The sequence below is a fragment of the Thermobia domestica genome, chromosome 11, assembly GCF_964235325.1.
Source record: "Thermobia domestica chromosome 11, izTheDome1.hap1.1, whole genome shotgun sequence".
Classification (NCBI taxonomy): domain Eukaryota; kingdom Metazoa; phylum Arthropoda; class Insecta; order Zygentoma; family Lepismatidae; genus Thermobia; species Thermobia domestica.
The window spans coordinates 94,675,008-94,691,040 of record NC_137464.1 but is presented as its reverse complement, the minus strand read 5'-3'; the positions used below and the strand labels follow the sequence as shown (position 1 = coordinate 94,691,040).

The 16,033-nt window shown below is 36.6% G+C and overlaps 1 protein-coding gene across 1 annotated transcript in view; it reads right to left on the bottom strand.

Moving 5' to 3' along the window:
• Positions 1-16,033, bottom strand: part of LOC145663632 (uncharacterized) — a 68,738-nt gene that overhangs the window by 13,217 nt on the left and 39,488 nt on the right. Inside the window, exons 2-3 of the mRNA XM_081729733.1 lie at positions 8,399-8,490; positions 1,886-2,044 (exon numbers count right to left, since the gene is read on the bottom strand). Coding sequence (XP_081585859.1) covers positions 1,886-2,044; positions 8,399-8,480 — 241 coding nt within the window. The 5' untranslated portion in view covers positions 8,481-8,490. The remainder of the gene's footprint in view (positions 1-1,885; positions 2,045-8,398; positions 8,491-16,033) is intronic.

Below are 16,033 nucleotides of genomic sequence, written 5' to 3'. Positions count from 1 at the left end.
AATTGCTCGAAGGAGGAAGTGGGATCCTGAACCTATACTCAAGGATGTTGCTGCCGTCAAGGGAAAGAAAATGGGGTTCCTTAAGGCATGCCAAATTTTCAATGTCCCTCTATCTTCAACCTCACAAGTTTCTGCATCATGTAGGATAACTATCTCTCCTTTCGACATTCGACCACCAACAACCTTACCTGTACGGTCCTCTAAACGTGGTAGAAATCATCCTGCTGGAAGTGCTGCAAACATAACTGCTTCCTCGTACAGAAAACATCTGGAAAACACTAGAGGCTAGCAAAAGGATACGAAAGACAGTGCGATAAACACCAAAGGAGAACCTCTACCACCTTAGAGCAAGACACTTCATTTCATCCACAAAACGAAAGCGTAATGCAGGTCTTATGAGCAAGCGATTTTCAAAAAAAAAAAAAAAATCATAGACGAAACGTCTTCTTCAGACGATTCATTAAGTTCTCTCAACCGATGCGGAAGATAGTGCGGATGACGAATGTGTGTTTTGTAAAACTTGACAAAGGTGAACGATGGATACGATGTATCCGATGTCTTAAATGGGCACACGAGCTATGTGTAGGCACTGATCCAAAAAAACGTCGAAACCATTTGTTTGTGATTTTTGCCAGTAATTTAACTTCTTGGTAGATCCTACTACAGATGAGTAGAGCAACGTTTAGTTACCAATACATCTACATTATTAGAAAGTAGCTTCTTTTGTTGAACAATGTTTAAGTACCAGAAAATCTGCATATTTAGAAAGTTGTCTGCTTGATAGAACAATGTTTAGTTAAAAGTAAATCCACATGTTGAAAATGTTTACCACTTTGTAGATCAATGTTAAGATAAATGTACATATGTATATATTTAGAAAGTAGTCTATTTTATAGAACAACGTTTAGTTAAATCTACAAGTTTTGCAATTCTACATTTTGTATATGTTTACACCATGTAATATAATTAAAATAATGCAAGTTTTCTCCAGTTGCGGTTTTCCTTAAAACCTTCTCATTTAATTTCGTCCAATATTAAGACCCCTTACTATCTGATATTGAGCAACCTCTTCCCACACAGAGAAAAATGCCACTTAGTACCAAAGTGTATGTATCTTTCTTTTTTATATTTTCTTATTCTTCGAAACTTTCAAATTATAATCTACAAAGGTAACAGAACATTTAGAAGAGGCTATATCAATTAAATATCTGTTGGTAAAGTTTTTGTTACTTTCTTTTTAAAACAGTATCCGATATTCGTCACCTTACCTTAAAATTGATGTGTAATAATTATAATTTGTAGGTAATTAAGAAAGAATTATATTTTAGGGACAATTTAAAACACATTTTTAGTAACGACAGCCTTATTCTGGGGATACAATTTCCTCTTTGTTGATTTTAATTGTAACTTTACTTTCTTATTATAAAATGATTTCTTTAGGCTAGATATTATTGATTGAAAATTAAAACTGGTTAGTGCTTCCTGTGCAGGTTCGATTCTTAGTGAAAATATTTGCCACGGATACAAATCCAGGTAGCGTTTCGTATTTTACCTTTACCAGTAGGTCCCGTTTGATACATTCTCGCTGTTGTTCAATCCAACTAAAAAATACAGAAGTAGCACTATTGAAATTAAGTATATATTTCTACCAATTGCTTTTTAAATGTCTTGTTATCCTATCTTTTCTTTGACCAATTTCGTTAAATCTAGACTTAATTCTAAAAAGGTAACAATGCTATAATATAAGCACGTATCTTTAAAAATGCGTATTACAATAATAAAGCTAATAATTTACGTCCTTTTCTTCCTTATACAATAGATTGGTCTTGGAAATCCTTGGTTTAATTACATAAGAGATGCTTGTATGTATAGAATATAACTTTACCTCCAGAATGTGTTATTGCAACTTTCTTGTAACAGGTATAAGATGGTAAGCACATCATTCGTTCTGCAGTGGACATGGTGCTACAACCAGTTGTTAGTTCAGTTTCACAATGACTATCATCAACGTAGTGAGCATCGAAACATCGCCAACATATTCTTTCTGGAAAATGGTAATGCTTACAATTATTACATCTATACTATTTACGCTACTAATTACTTTCTGTAATTAAATTTTTCGAAGAAGATCGTAGATATAAGTACCGTGAAACTAGACTAAAATAAGAAGAAAGAATGAAACCATTGTTACCAAGTCTTGATATAATCGGCATCCAAGAAGCTCATGAACTACAGTACTGTTTGTTAAAATTGCAAACAGCAAGAGGTAATTACGAGAATGCTTACGAACTTGGGATTAGCACAGCAGAATATGACGTAAGAAGGATTAGAATATTATTGGAAAGGCACACTGTTTTCGGTTCATTGCTTGGAGTAGTACTTCGAGAAGAAATTGTATTAAAACCTCAGGTTGTGGAGCATGGGCACCATCAGATTATCTCGTCGTCACCGAACACAATACAAACAGAAAACTGCGTTTGAAAGGGATCGCATAGTCGACTGCCGGAAAGGCGGCTTTTGCACCTTGAAATTCGTGCTCACACAGGGCATGGCACTATTACAGCATTGCGTATGCGTGGAAAGAAAAGAACCTTATGCAGAAAATCAGGCAGTGGACCACGTAATGTGACCATCCCACAGAAAACAAACCCTGGTTTTACTGCGTATATGCCTTTGCGTAGGTCTTCGTGTCAATCGCGTTCTTAATTGTAGCAAAATAAACTATAGGATTTAACCACGATGCGTATTTTTAAAAACAAATAAAGAGAAAAATTTTTCCATGTTGTATTTATTAAATCAGCAATATAAAGAAAATTATGTATACTGTATATTAGAGTTTTTTTTATTTTTTCACACCAACAAAAAATATATGTGATAAGCTTTGCAACAGCACTTTCAAACTTTCGCCGAGATTACAAAAAAAAAAAAAAAAAAAAAAAAAAGATCCCCTCCAGTTCCTTACCAGAGGGTAGCGTTCCCAAAACTAATGCAACGTTCCCTCTTTGTACTGCCATACTGATGAGTTGTAGTAGAAAAGAGGTTGCTCTAGCGTCTCCTGACGATAAATAAATGCGGTGACCGACTTATTTTATAAAGTTAAGGCCTTCGGGACCCCATTAACCACCTGATTCGATAGCTATAGCGACAAAATGATTTTTATCGAGTAAATTGCTGTACTTCTTGCGTTTTTCTGTTTCTTGGAGAGCAGCCACGTTGCCAGCTTGTGCTGAGGAAGAATGTAGATTTGAAGGGGCGAAGGTGTCGGAACAAGTAAAATCCCATGGAAGTGCTTTTCCTTTCTTCCACGGTATTACGGTCATACCATCCTGCCGTTTGCCGTCTGCACGACTGCATCCCAACGGTTCACATATAGAAGGAACGCCTGCTGAAATTAGTGCCCTCATGATAATGTCGTTGACACTGGAGTGGCATGAATGTCTGCCCGCACTACTGGCACAGGAGAGTCCATGAAGGCCCTTTTTGTTTACTTCACTTCTACAGGCAGGACATCTGTGTTGCTCGAAAACATATGCTCCCAAACGCAGTGCACTGGCAATTCGAAAACTGTCATTGGGAAGATGTAATCCTAAAGAAGATGACGGGATAGCATGGAGCCAAGCGCCTGCTTCTGGAGATGATGTAGCTAGGAGTCTGGCCTTATCTTCTGGGTTATCGGATGACTGAATTTAGAGCTAAAAAGTGATGATTTATAAGAGGATCGTCTCAAGAGGATTGTAGCCCTCTCTCATCAAGATCAGGGGGATCTGATCCCACTATAGATGACCACTTAGCAATGCTATCGTTGACATCCGAATCCGATACTAGGCTAAGATATTGTTGGAGAATGGTCTCGATCAATGGCTTAGCGCCATAGAATGAAGACAGAAAGGATGAAATAGCCAGGTCCATGGCGCGGCGAATGCCGAGACCTCCGTGGTTAACAGGGAGGGACGCCTGCAATCAAGAGTTATTGTTGAATGAACAATTCAGGATAGATTCTAGACCGGTTTTCAAGGTGTTGTCATAGCATTGCAGTAGATCAGCATCCCGCCAAGAAGGCGAACAGCGAAGAAAGTATAGCAGCCTTGGCATGGACAATGAGGCACGTAGTAGGTAAAAGGCAGAGTGAGCTGAAATCAAGGAAAGACGTATAAAGATGAATTCTATTTTAGAAATTTTGTCTTTTAATATTGCTCGTCTTGCCTCATTAGATAATGCTACCTCTAATAAGCTGGCGTCATTTGTCGAAATTCTTTGAATCCCAGGCGTGGCTTCGTCAAACAGCTTGAAGAGGTTATTAGACTGCTCATTGGAGATCCCGGAAAAGCTGACCTCACATTTGGAGAAATGCATTTGCAATCCGATCTCCTTAGCCCGTCTACGGATCATTTCTAATGTCCCTAGTACTGTATCTTTGTCTCCAGCTATAGTCCCGTCATCCAAATACCATATGTTCAGTTCCGTATTGATACTGTTAACGATGGATCGTAAAGTTAGTGCGAACAAACCAGGGCCAAGAGGATCGCCTTGTTGTACGCCACGCTGAGAGAAGATTATTTCATCTCCTAAGTTGCTCAGTTGCGAGTAGCACTGGTGGACGGATCGATAAATTGATAGAAAACTGTTTTTTATCTGTATGAGCATTGAGTCACGATTCAACTCGTTGAATGCGTTTCTGAAGTATATTTTCAGAAACACTTTCTCCTGCTGCTGTGGAAAAGAGTAGTACATACGAGCAGCGTAGACTCCTGTTTCTGCTCCATGTGGGACGCAAACTCCCAGTTGGTGTGGGGATAGAAAATTTGTTAGAGGTTCTCTAATTTTATGGCAATGATTTTGGCTGATAATCTCCTCCACGCATTGCCGATTGCGATAGGACGAATACCGACACTTTTCTTCCTCAAAGCTATTAGTGATTCTCCAAAGAAAATAGGTCTAATTTCCGTGGGCACATCACCGGAAATAATCAGGTGGAGAAAATCGCAGATGATATTAGTCAGGTGGTCTTTAGTTTTGCAGTCTTAGGAGAGTAGGAGGTCCTTTAATATTGAAGGATGGAGACTGTCCATACCTCCTGATGACCCGGAGGGAAATGATTTAAGTGCCTTCGTAAACTCGTCAGCTGATGGGTTCAATGAGATCGGGAGGTTCAAAAGGGTGGCATGAGTATCCAATAATACAGGTTTGACTATATTAACTTCGTTACAACACAGTCTTTTCATAGTTCCCCAAAGGCATTCTTTGTCAAATTTCTAATTTAAAAAGTTCGTGTATAAACGAAGAAATTAAATTAAATCTTTAGTTTAATCTCCCACGATTATACTCTTTAGGCTAAGAGAGAAGAATAATTAAGGCAAATGAATGATATTGGAAGCATTGGTAGATTTAGAATGTGGTGGGAAACGGTAGTATCCCGCAAAAACCCACGGACACGAAACCTCCCCTCCAGAAAATTACTTGACTGGAATCGAAAGACGGACCCCACGCACCAGAGATAAATGCTCTACCATTAAGCCACTATGTCCTCTATATAAAAACGAGGTTGCATAATGCAGCATTGAGAGTGTAATAGAAGATAGTGCACAATTAGTGTTGTGTTGCATGTGCCGTTAGCAATTTAAAACAGGACGAATGAATATGTGTAGACCAAATATCTACTCTATCGCAACATATACCATACCTGAAACTTTCTGTCATGCTGAATAATAGGACCTACCATTCCAAATCTACGAATGAAATCATAGCCGAAGTTGGCAGAAACTATCAGCACGGATCGTTCAGCGGTATATACATAGTTCGAGAATGTGCCAAGGCGGCTCTAAAATCAAGTCTCTGGTCACAAACGATACAGGTGTATAATTGGGTCAGGAAACAAGCACACCCCTTTTGAGACTATCTAATGTAAGAGAATTTTGGCAATTCTCTGATAGTAGTCGAAAGTACAGAGTGAGTCACAAAGTCTCGTTACCCCTATGTATTACATACATATTATTGAATTGTTGTTTTTCTTGCTGTTGCAGGTGCTGAATAACATCTAAATCATAGCTAATGAGTCCACTTACACCATGGAGGAACGGATCGATGAGCACATGAGCTCATGAACAACCCCATACAGGAAAATCAATGAGAGACATTTAGCATGATTTTACAGTAAAGTTTCAGAAACCTTCCCTTCCAAAACCAACAATTTTACAATGAAAAAAAAAAGTTCTTTGTAACTGGTTGCCTAAAAGTTAAACCCAACTCAGGACTACCACCAACACGGCTGAAAACGCGTGTAGAGGCTGCAGCATCTGTCGAATATTTGCCAAAAACGTTCATTCGTGAGCGGCCACAGGAATTGGGTGTTCCATACCCGACGTTATAAAATTATATGAAGAAGAATGTGCAGTTAAAGGCATTTAAATCTTCGTTTGTAAACGAATTGAGTGATAGTAACATGCAAAAACGTCAGCAGGCTTGTGGACGAATGCTCGATGTCTTTACAACTCTACATTCAAGAGAGAAGATTTTTCTCGGACAAGTGTGAAATATATCGCAGTGAAAACCCCAGAAACGTTTATTTCTGGAGTAAAGGAAACCCAAATTTTTACGTAAAACTTGAACACAATTCACCATGTGTCATGATCTGGGCTGCAATGTCTGCAACCCACTTGGTAGGTTCATATTTCTTTGTCGGTGCTGTCAATCACATTGCGTATCTCGCTATGTTACACGATTGGTTTATTCCATATCTGCAAGATCGGGGACTGCTCGGTCGTGCATGATTCCAGCAAGATGGACAACAGTCCATTATGCTATTACCGTTAGAGAATACTCAATGAGATATTTCCTGATAAATGGATTGGATGTGGTTCTGTCCATTTGCCTGTATCTTTGGAGTAGCCACCCCGAAGTCCTGATCTGTCATCTTGCGATAATGTATTATCGGGATTCATGAAACGAAAGGTTGCTGCCACACGTTACGAGACAGTTGACGAACTTAAGGATGCTGTTCTAGGTGCATTTACTGCCATCACGCCAGGAATGTTGAGGAGAACTTTACATCGTACATGAAGAGAATCATATGATGGTGTACATGAAAACGATGGTGTACACACAGACACTTTGGAATAAATAGTAAAGAATAGTCACATTACTGCAAAGTTGTTCTCCGCCATGATCCCACGTTAATACAATGAAACAATCTATGAATATGTGAACACTTGATAGAGGTTAAAGGGACTTTGTGATTACTCTGTAGGTTCTGGAGGAGAGCAACAGAGAACGATTCACCACAATTCCACTAACTACAGTGAAACAGGGTGGCACAAGTGTCTTGGTGGGAATAGAATTTAGAAAGGTGCTAATAGTAACTTCTTTTTTTTTTTTTTTTTTTTTTTTTTTTTGTGAAATGCATCAACTACTGCAAGATGAGTTGGTAACCCTCTTTGGCACTGTCGTGGGCTGCCATGAAATTCACAGACAACCGTACAAACTGTCATAGAGTAAAGTTGACCATCAGCTAGAAGATCAAAAATGAGATTCAAGCTCTGCAGTCTCCCTAAAATTTCTGACAGGAGTTTTATAAATGATATTTGCATCTGCTGCTGGGTGTATACAAACAGCCATACAAACGTGCAGATAACAGTTATTTGAGGTATTCTGTGACGAATAGTACTGTCACAGGATGTAATTGATGAGTTTCTGAATCCAATGCCAAGTTACACGTGCTGGGAAAAGGAACTCCATTGTACCATCATCTGAAATGGTTTCTTGTCTGCACTGAAATGTAGCAATAGCTACAAGTTTATTTTTCATGTGTCCATTTAGTTCTGTCAGGGTATTATATGTTCTTTAGAAAATGAGTTACCGACCTTTTTATAAATACTGTTAACAAATTTTGGCTATTTGTAAAAAATCAGTTTAATTATAATTTAATGTGAATTTTAAAAAAAATACATTTTTATTACATTTTGTTGAAAATTGTATCAAAATTATATTACATAAAGTAGTATCTCCCCGCTAAAATCCTGAAGAAAACTGGTTAGTTACACTGCTGCGTAGCTAGCTACTTCTCTGTAAGTATTTCGTTAATTCAACACTGAATATAAATATAACGAAGTACATTATTATAAAAGAATTCTAAGTATTTCACCAATGAAGATTTCATATGATAGCTGCAAAATTATCCAAAGGCAAATCTCTGATCGTGATCAAGAAGAGTTACCAGTATTTTCACAGTAGTACTTTAACCCCCCTGTGTATTGAAATTTCCCGGGGGAATCGTCTGAAATTATTACTACATTTCACAATGATGCTGTTGGATTTACAACATGAATTAAATTGACTACATCAGGAAGCTTTGGTGTGAGGATGCAGGATATCTGAAATGGACTAACTATACACATAAACTTACCTATCTCGGAAGATTTTGAGGTCTTTATCACAAGAATTAGAAATATACATCCTAAAGGGCTTGCGAAGGTCCGAGAAGTCATTTCGATTCATCTTTGAACATGTAATAAAGAAAAAGAGAAAAACAAAATTAAGGTCATATAATGTAAAACATGATGGACCTTGTGCAGAGTCGTTCTGACGCGTGATTAGTGCCATACTAAAGAGTTCGACTAACATGTTTCCTGCAGTAGTGACGCCTTTAGTATGACGCTAACGTCAAAACGACTCTGCATAAGGCCCGATAAAATTAATAGGTAGTTTTAACTTATTTCACAACCTGCTGCAAACTCTGAGTTTTTCTCAACTCTGCTATTTCTGAAAGCTTCAATTCCTTTGATTAAATTCAGCTAGTAATAAACATTACTGGGGAACAAAAACATAATACCGAGGAAGAAGCATCGGATTGACTCCTCATCTACATGTTGAGTAAAGGATAAAAGGACAGTAAAATTATTAAAATTCAGCTCTGTATCGCATCATGTGCGACCCCTGGAACACCAATCGAAGGGAAGCCACAGAAACACAATTCATGTTTGTATTGGACAGTAAAATAATATTTCGTTGTTGAATACAGCAGCAATTTCATCAGGTTTCAACTTCTATTCGCGTAAGAACTATAGCATATCGTGGCTCTTGATTCTTCTTCTGAGGTATTGTTGTTCGTATTGCACGAAATGTGCTCTCAGGATTACCAATGTGGAATCCATGTTCTAGGAAGGCAATATACAATGACGTGAAGGATTCCAACGACCTATGTTATACTCAGTCACTGTTGCTTCTAGCCATACTTTGGGGGGTTTTTGCTTCTCCAAAGCTAAGAAAAATTAGATTGTTATTTGTTAATATACCAAAATTGTGTCCCGGTGCAGTTCCCTCACATCTTGAGTTGGCCTCCTGGACAAAATTTTCTTTAAGAATAGTTATGTCACGATCCGAGAGGACAGACTTCCTGTGCGCCTAGCTATAGCAGATCGGACAACCCCAATTCGAACTCTAGCGTATGGATACTGGGCTCTTTCGTCCGCGACTGGTCCTAACGAAGTTTTCCGTATTTTAGTGAGACGGGTATGGGCATTTTGCACGGCATCAGTTGCTACTGCTCTTTTTGACTACACAGCAGTGGCAAGTGGTGAAATTTTACTTTGGGTAAGCGATATTATGAGTAAGCAATTCTACTAAGCTTATTACTCTATTTTCTGTAAACTGTAAAATCATTTGACATTTGAATAAAGACCACTACTGCAAATAATACCTAAAACACTGGCTACTGTTGTTACCTCCTACTAGTACAGTATTGTCGTTACTACTATTGATATTAAATATTATTATTATTATTATTATTATTATTATTAGGCTCCGGTTTCTTAGGTTCGAACCTATTTTATTCCTGTACAGTGAATGCAAAAAATTCCTGTTTTCTTTACATTTCAAGTTGCTATAAGGAGAACTATATTAGTTTTATAGGACCTAAAATGTCCTAATTGGGGGGTTAGGACCTAAAAAATCCTAAATTATCTTTTAGAACTTATAACGTCCTAAATGATTCTTTATAGTTATTTTTAACTTGAAAAATACTTTCAAACACGTAGTCAATCGTCAACGACATAATTTCATCTGTAAAGAAGGTTTTCTTGAAAGCTCCTAACAGAGTGGCTACCTTCAAGGATATGCTTCCAAACACACCACTGCCACCACAGTCCGTTGTGTCCCGTTGGGAAACGTGGCTCTCAGCAGCACTCTACTATGCAGATAATTTTGAAAGCATTGTTCAGGTCATCGATTCGCTCGACGAGATTGAAGCCGCTTCAATCACGTCTGCAAAGAAAGCACTGAAGTCACAGTTTCCTGTACAACAACTAAGTCACATTAAAGCCAACTTTTCTCATCTGCCTCAAGCCATCACTGAATTGGAGAAGAAGTCTCTTCCACTAACAGAAGCTCTTCAAATTCTTCAAGAAGTGAAAGAGAAAAAAGTACCTGGGGAAGTTGGAACAAAAATTGTGGACAAGTTAGAGGCGGTTTTGAAACGCACTCCTGATTTCACACAGATACAACTAGTGGGCCAAATTCTTCGTGAAGACAACGTCCAAGAAAATTTGCTATGGAATCCCTAGGAATTAGCCAGTATGAAATATGCACCTCTTACATCGTGTGATGTGGAACGCAGTTTTTCTGCATTCAAGAGAATTTTGTCAGACGACAGGAAAAAGTTTACAACAGAAAACCTTGCCAAACATTTTGTTGTTCAGTGCCATTACAGAGAGTGAAGTGACCACTTTTTGAGCTATAGAAAACATGAAAAGTGCCGGAAAAACAATATTTGAACATTCGCATTTCCTCAGTGTATCGTTAGAAAAGTGAAGTGATATTTGTGGTGTATAAAATTTCAAATATAAGAAAACTGACAAAAATTACTACTACTACTACTATAGTACGACAGGCCATACATATGTTAAACTATATTTCAGCTATCAAAAAAAGTCCAAGGTAAGAAGAGTTTTATTATTTTTATTACGCAGAAGACTGGTTAGCATAAAGCTTACTAAATTAAGGTTACCATTTAAGTATGAAATAGCTAACAAAGTATTTAAAGTGTAGTGATATTCCGTTCTCACAAGGGACATCACCCAATTGTCCGGCTCCGATTTCAATGAAATTTTTATTGCTGATAGAGGACATGTATTCATTACTTGTGATGACAGAAATTTTTGCCATCGTGCATGTTTTCTATTTTTTAATAATTTTTAAAGGTTGTGATGTGGTTAATAGAGATTACTGCAGAAGTCCCTTACTACCCTTTGTAAACGGAGTATTAATGAAAGAACAACCATGTAGATACGTATAGGGCCTAGGGGGAAGTCGTATGGTACGTATGACCTTGACGGCAGCCATCTTGAAATCCGCCATTTTGAATTAAGGTCAAGTTTTTTAAATGGGAATAGGGTAATATGATACATAATTTCGGGCTAGAATTTAATCAGAAAGACAATGGTGAAGTTAGTTTTAAGATGCGCTCATTTGGTGAAAAGTTACAGGCATATTAATTGTTTATACTTACTATGTGCGTAAGTCCCTTATCTCCACTTCTAACCCGCGTATTAATGATAATAAGTGGATAAAGGTTTCGGTAATACATATTATGCCTAGAGGGAAGTGGTACGATAAGGGTATCATTGACGGCAGCCATCTTGAAATCCGCCTTTTTGAATTAAGGTGAAGTTTTGAAAACTGAAAACCATAGCATGTGGCACCAAATTTTAATAGTAAATTTTCCCCAAAAGCCAATGGTATGCTTATTTTTGTTCTATAGTTAACCAGTATCAATTTATGACGCTTCTAATGTGCACGAAACGTCCATTATTCGATCTTCCAAATTGGCAACACTCCTAATTTTCACCGCATGTTTTAAGATTCCAACTGGCACTTTGCAATTGTTTCCATGGCTCATGTTTTCTAAATTTATTACATTTTTTTTAAGAGTTGCGATTGGTCAGTTCATGAATAGTGTTGGGATAAGCATCCAGCAATCTTTCTGAATTTTGAAGACTTGCCATGTAATTATTAATTTCCTAGGCAGTGTAGTTATTTATTTTATCCCAGAGTACATGAGGAGCCTATGGACCTATGTGATGTAAAGAAATACAAATGAAATTATAAGAAATTTGTGTAACACGAACTCACAATTATCATGAAATATAGCCTACATGTTGCGCAAACGACAAACAGTATTTTTTTTTTTTTTTTTTTTTTTAATAAATTCAACCTTACAACTTTAAAGGAACAGCAGCAGTGATAGAAAATATCAAACAGGCATAATATTACTGTTCCCAACATACTATTTGTACCATGAACAAAATATGAAAACTGGTAACTTGTTTATAAAAAGGTGTAACTTAATCGAGTTCCCGATCAATACTGATTATAAATCTTACAAACATAAACCATCGACAACAATCACTAGAAAACGAATGACTTTTTTGTCTGACTAGCTAAAATATTGCCATAGAAAATAAATAAATAAATAAATATACAATAAACAAATAAATATAAAACAAAACAAAAGACCATTGATTTACACAACAATCATATTTCGTTTCCTTTTTTGAAGTGAATTTTCAACTTATTTCTCGTCTCATCTACTATCCATTATAAGCTACGTCTCCGGTATTCCCTGAATGCAAAGTTGGATTTCTTTCGTTCTGCGATGATTTATGTCAGTAAACGAGTTTTTGAATTGCAGGTATAGGAAATAAATAATTACATTGCTTATGAAATTAATAATTACATGGCAAGTCTTCAAAATTCAGAAAGATTGCTGGATGCTTATCCCAACACTATTCATGAGCTGACAAATCGCAACTCTTAAAAAAATGTAATAAATTTAGAAAACATGAGCCATGGAAACAATTGCAAAGTGCCAGTTGGAATCTTAAAACATGCGGTGAAAATTAGGAGTGTTGCCAGTTTGAAAGATCGAATAATGGACGTTTCGTGCACATTAGAAGAGTCATAAATTGATACTGGTTAACTATAGAACAAAAATAAGCATACCATTGGCTTTTGGGGAAAATTTACTATTAAAATTTGGTGCCACATGCTATGGTTTTCAGTTTTCAAAACTTCACCTTAATTCAAAAAGGCGGATTTTAAGATGGCTGCCGTCAATGATACCCTTATCGTACCACTTCCCTCTAGGCATAATATGTATTACCGAAACCTTTATCCACTTATTATCATTAATACGCGGGTTAGAAGCGGAGATAAGGGACTTACGCACATAGTAAGTATAAACAATTAATATGCCTGTAACTTTTCACCAAATGAGCGCATCTTAAAACTAACTTCACCATTGTCTTTCTGATTAAATTCTAGCCCGAAATTATGTATCATATTACCCTATTCCCATTTAAAAAACTTGACCTTAATTCAAAATGGCGGATTTCAAGATGGCTGCCGTCAAGGTCATACGTACCATACGACTTCCCCCTAGGCCCTATACGTATCTACATGGTTGTTCTTTCATTAATACTCCGTTTACAAAGGGTAGTAAGGGACTTCTGCAGTAATCTCTATTAACCACATCACAACCTTTAAAAATTATTAAAAAATAGAAAACATGCACGATGGCAAAAATTTCTGTCATCACAAGTAATGAATACATGTCCTCTATCAGCAATAAAAATTTCATTGAAATCGGAGCCGGACAATTGGGTGATGTCCCTTGTCAGTAATATAACGCTAAAAATCCTAAACCGTGTTTTTAAAAACCTATAAAATCCTAAAATACACTTTTTAAAATCCTAATTTGAATTTTTGGGACCTAAAAATCCGAAGCCTAATTATTATTATTATTATCATAACGCGTTTTAAAAGTTCCTGAAACTAGAACTATTTGAAGTGAGTCCCAATCCTTTTGGTTTTCTGGCCAAAATCATTAATGACCTGTTTACAGAAGTTTGGTTCTTTCTGTTGCACCGAAAGTATTTTTTTTTTTTAATTTGCTTTCACGCGAAAAATCTTCTCTTCACTGATGTATTTGTGGCGGGAATGGATAAAATAAGCTCACAGTTTCACTACCTCTCCTCATGATTCCTGCAGATGATTTGATTAAGAAGTAGTTCACTTACATTTTCCTAAGTCACCAGAAACGTATATTGTCATTCATTGCAGTCGAGACCAAGAAAGTTCAAACAGATTAGGATAAAACTGTTTAAGAGATTCCAGAACTTTTTCAAGAAACATTCTTTCGTGTTCATCTCAGTTACCTGAATCCATGAGTTATGTGAACCGTAGAGAATCTAATCTATTGATAACTTATTTTGCTTCCTGTACTGTCTTCTAATGTTCTTCAAATTGTTCATGTTTTTCTTTAAGTTCAGCTGTAAGTTCTTCTTAGGGATGGCACCGACACCGAGACGGACTTTTATGTACCAAGAGGAGACGGAGACTGATACAGACTTTTATATACCGAGACGAGACCGAGACCAAGACAGACCTTTATAAATCGAGACAAGACCGAGACGAGACTTAGGTCAGTCTCGAAAGTCTCGGTCTCGTCTCGAATATTGATATTGATAGCTATTAAAATTGCCTTTACTCAAAATTTGTTTCGTTACTGCGTTAGATAATATGAGAACAATTGACTGATGTGCAGTGGCGTATTTAGGGGGTGGTTATCGGGCTCAAGCCCCTCCCGAAATAAATTTGTAATCAATTTTTTCCTTTGCGTGTTCAACACAAATGTTTCTTACTTGTTACTCAAGCCTCTCCTATATACTCGTTGCTGATGTATATAGCCTTCTCTTTCTCTCTCTCTCTCTCTCTCTCTCTCTCTCTCTCTCTCTCTCTATATATATATATATATATATATATATATATATATATATATAAAGCCACAGATCCAGGATATGAACAAGGGAGGTTCTAAACGATAGTTTGCCGCTTTATCCAGTGTAAAGAAAGTAGGGTTGAAGCCCATTTTATGCAGTGTATACCTGAGGGTCAATTGGGGCTACAGCCCTATAGCCCTCCCATTCGATCAAATTTATATATATATATAACATTTAAAATGCCGAAATTACGTATCAAGTTGTGTAAAATATTGAAAGTGAAATTCTTCTAGATACTCTGCAATACCACTAGATCAGATGCAGTGTTGCCAACGTAACATTAAGTTGTATTTTGTCAAATTGCACTACGTAAGGTATTACATATTTCTAATTTTCAGATATTAAACAAAACCGCAATACCATATACATTATTCAGTGTAACAAAGGACAATACAGCAATACAGTATCACTAACATCAACCTTTTGGAGATCTCTAGTAACTCAAATGGCATTGACAGTGCAATGCGCATCAATTGTATCTTAGCGTCAAATACTATGGACATGGTGTAATGTATTTCGAAGGAATAAAGAAAGAAAGTTACAAGAAATGGAAAATTTAACTTTTTCTAAAGATTTTACTTCGAAAACATGCTGATATATCACGTTTTCATGTAGATGTTTCCAAAAGACTTAAATCATCATAATGCCATCTACAACAATAGTTATTTCAAACCGTTTCAGAAATACCAAACGCGTGGCTAGTGATTGTTATACTGCTTAAAATGACGTATTTATATCAAATTTTTATAATGATTGTTGCTTTCCTTTGCTTCTATAACATTTCAACAATAGTTTTTGGTGGTTTTAATTACAAGTCGCAGTTACATTATTTTAAGCAGTATTGTCCACTTAAATAATTTGCTAATTACACTAGTCAACAAGATTTTGGCACAGAAATGAAAATACCTGATTCTAATAGAACTTTTCACGTAGAATTCGAATCTGCAATCACTTTTTCTCAATCACCCTCAGTGTCCCCGTGACAGAGGGATTTTCGGGAAATTTATCTTTTTTTTTTTTTTACCATTTTTGTATCTGTAGCTCGGATACCCTTAGGTATATAAACACACAAATTATATTGTATGTTAGCTTGATTTATACTTAGTAGGCCCTCTAAGTTTCATAAGAATCGCATTATTCTTTCTAGAGAAATAAACATATTTATATAAAAATATGCTATGTGTACTGTTTATTTTACCATATTC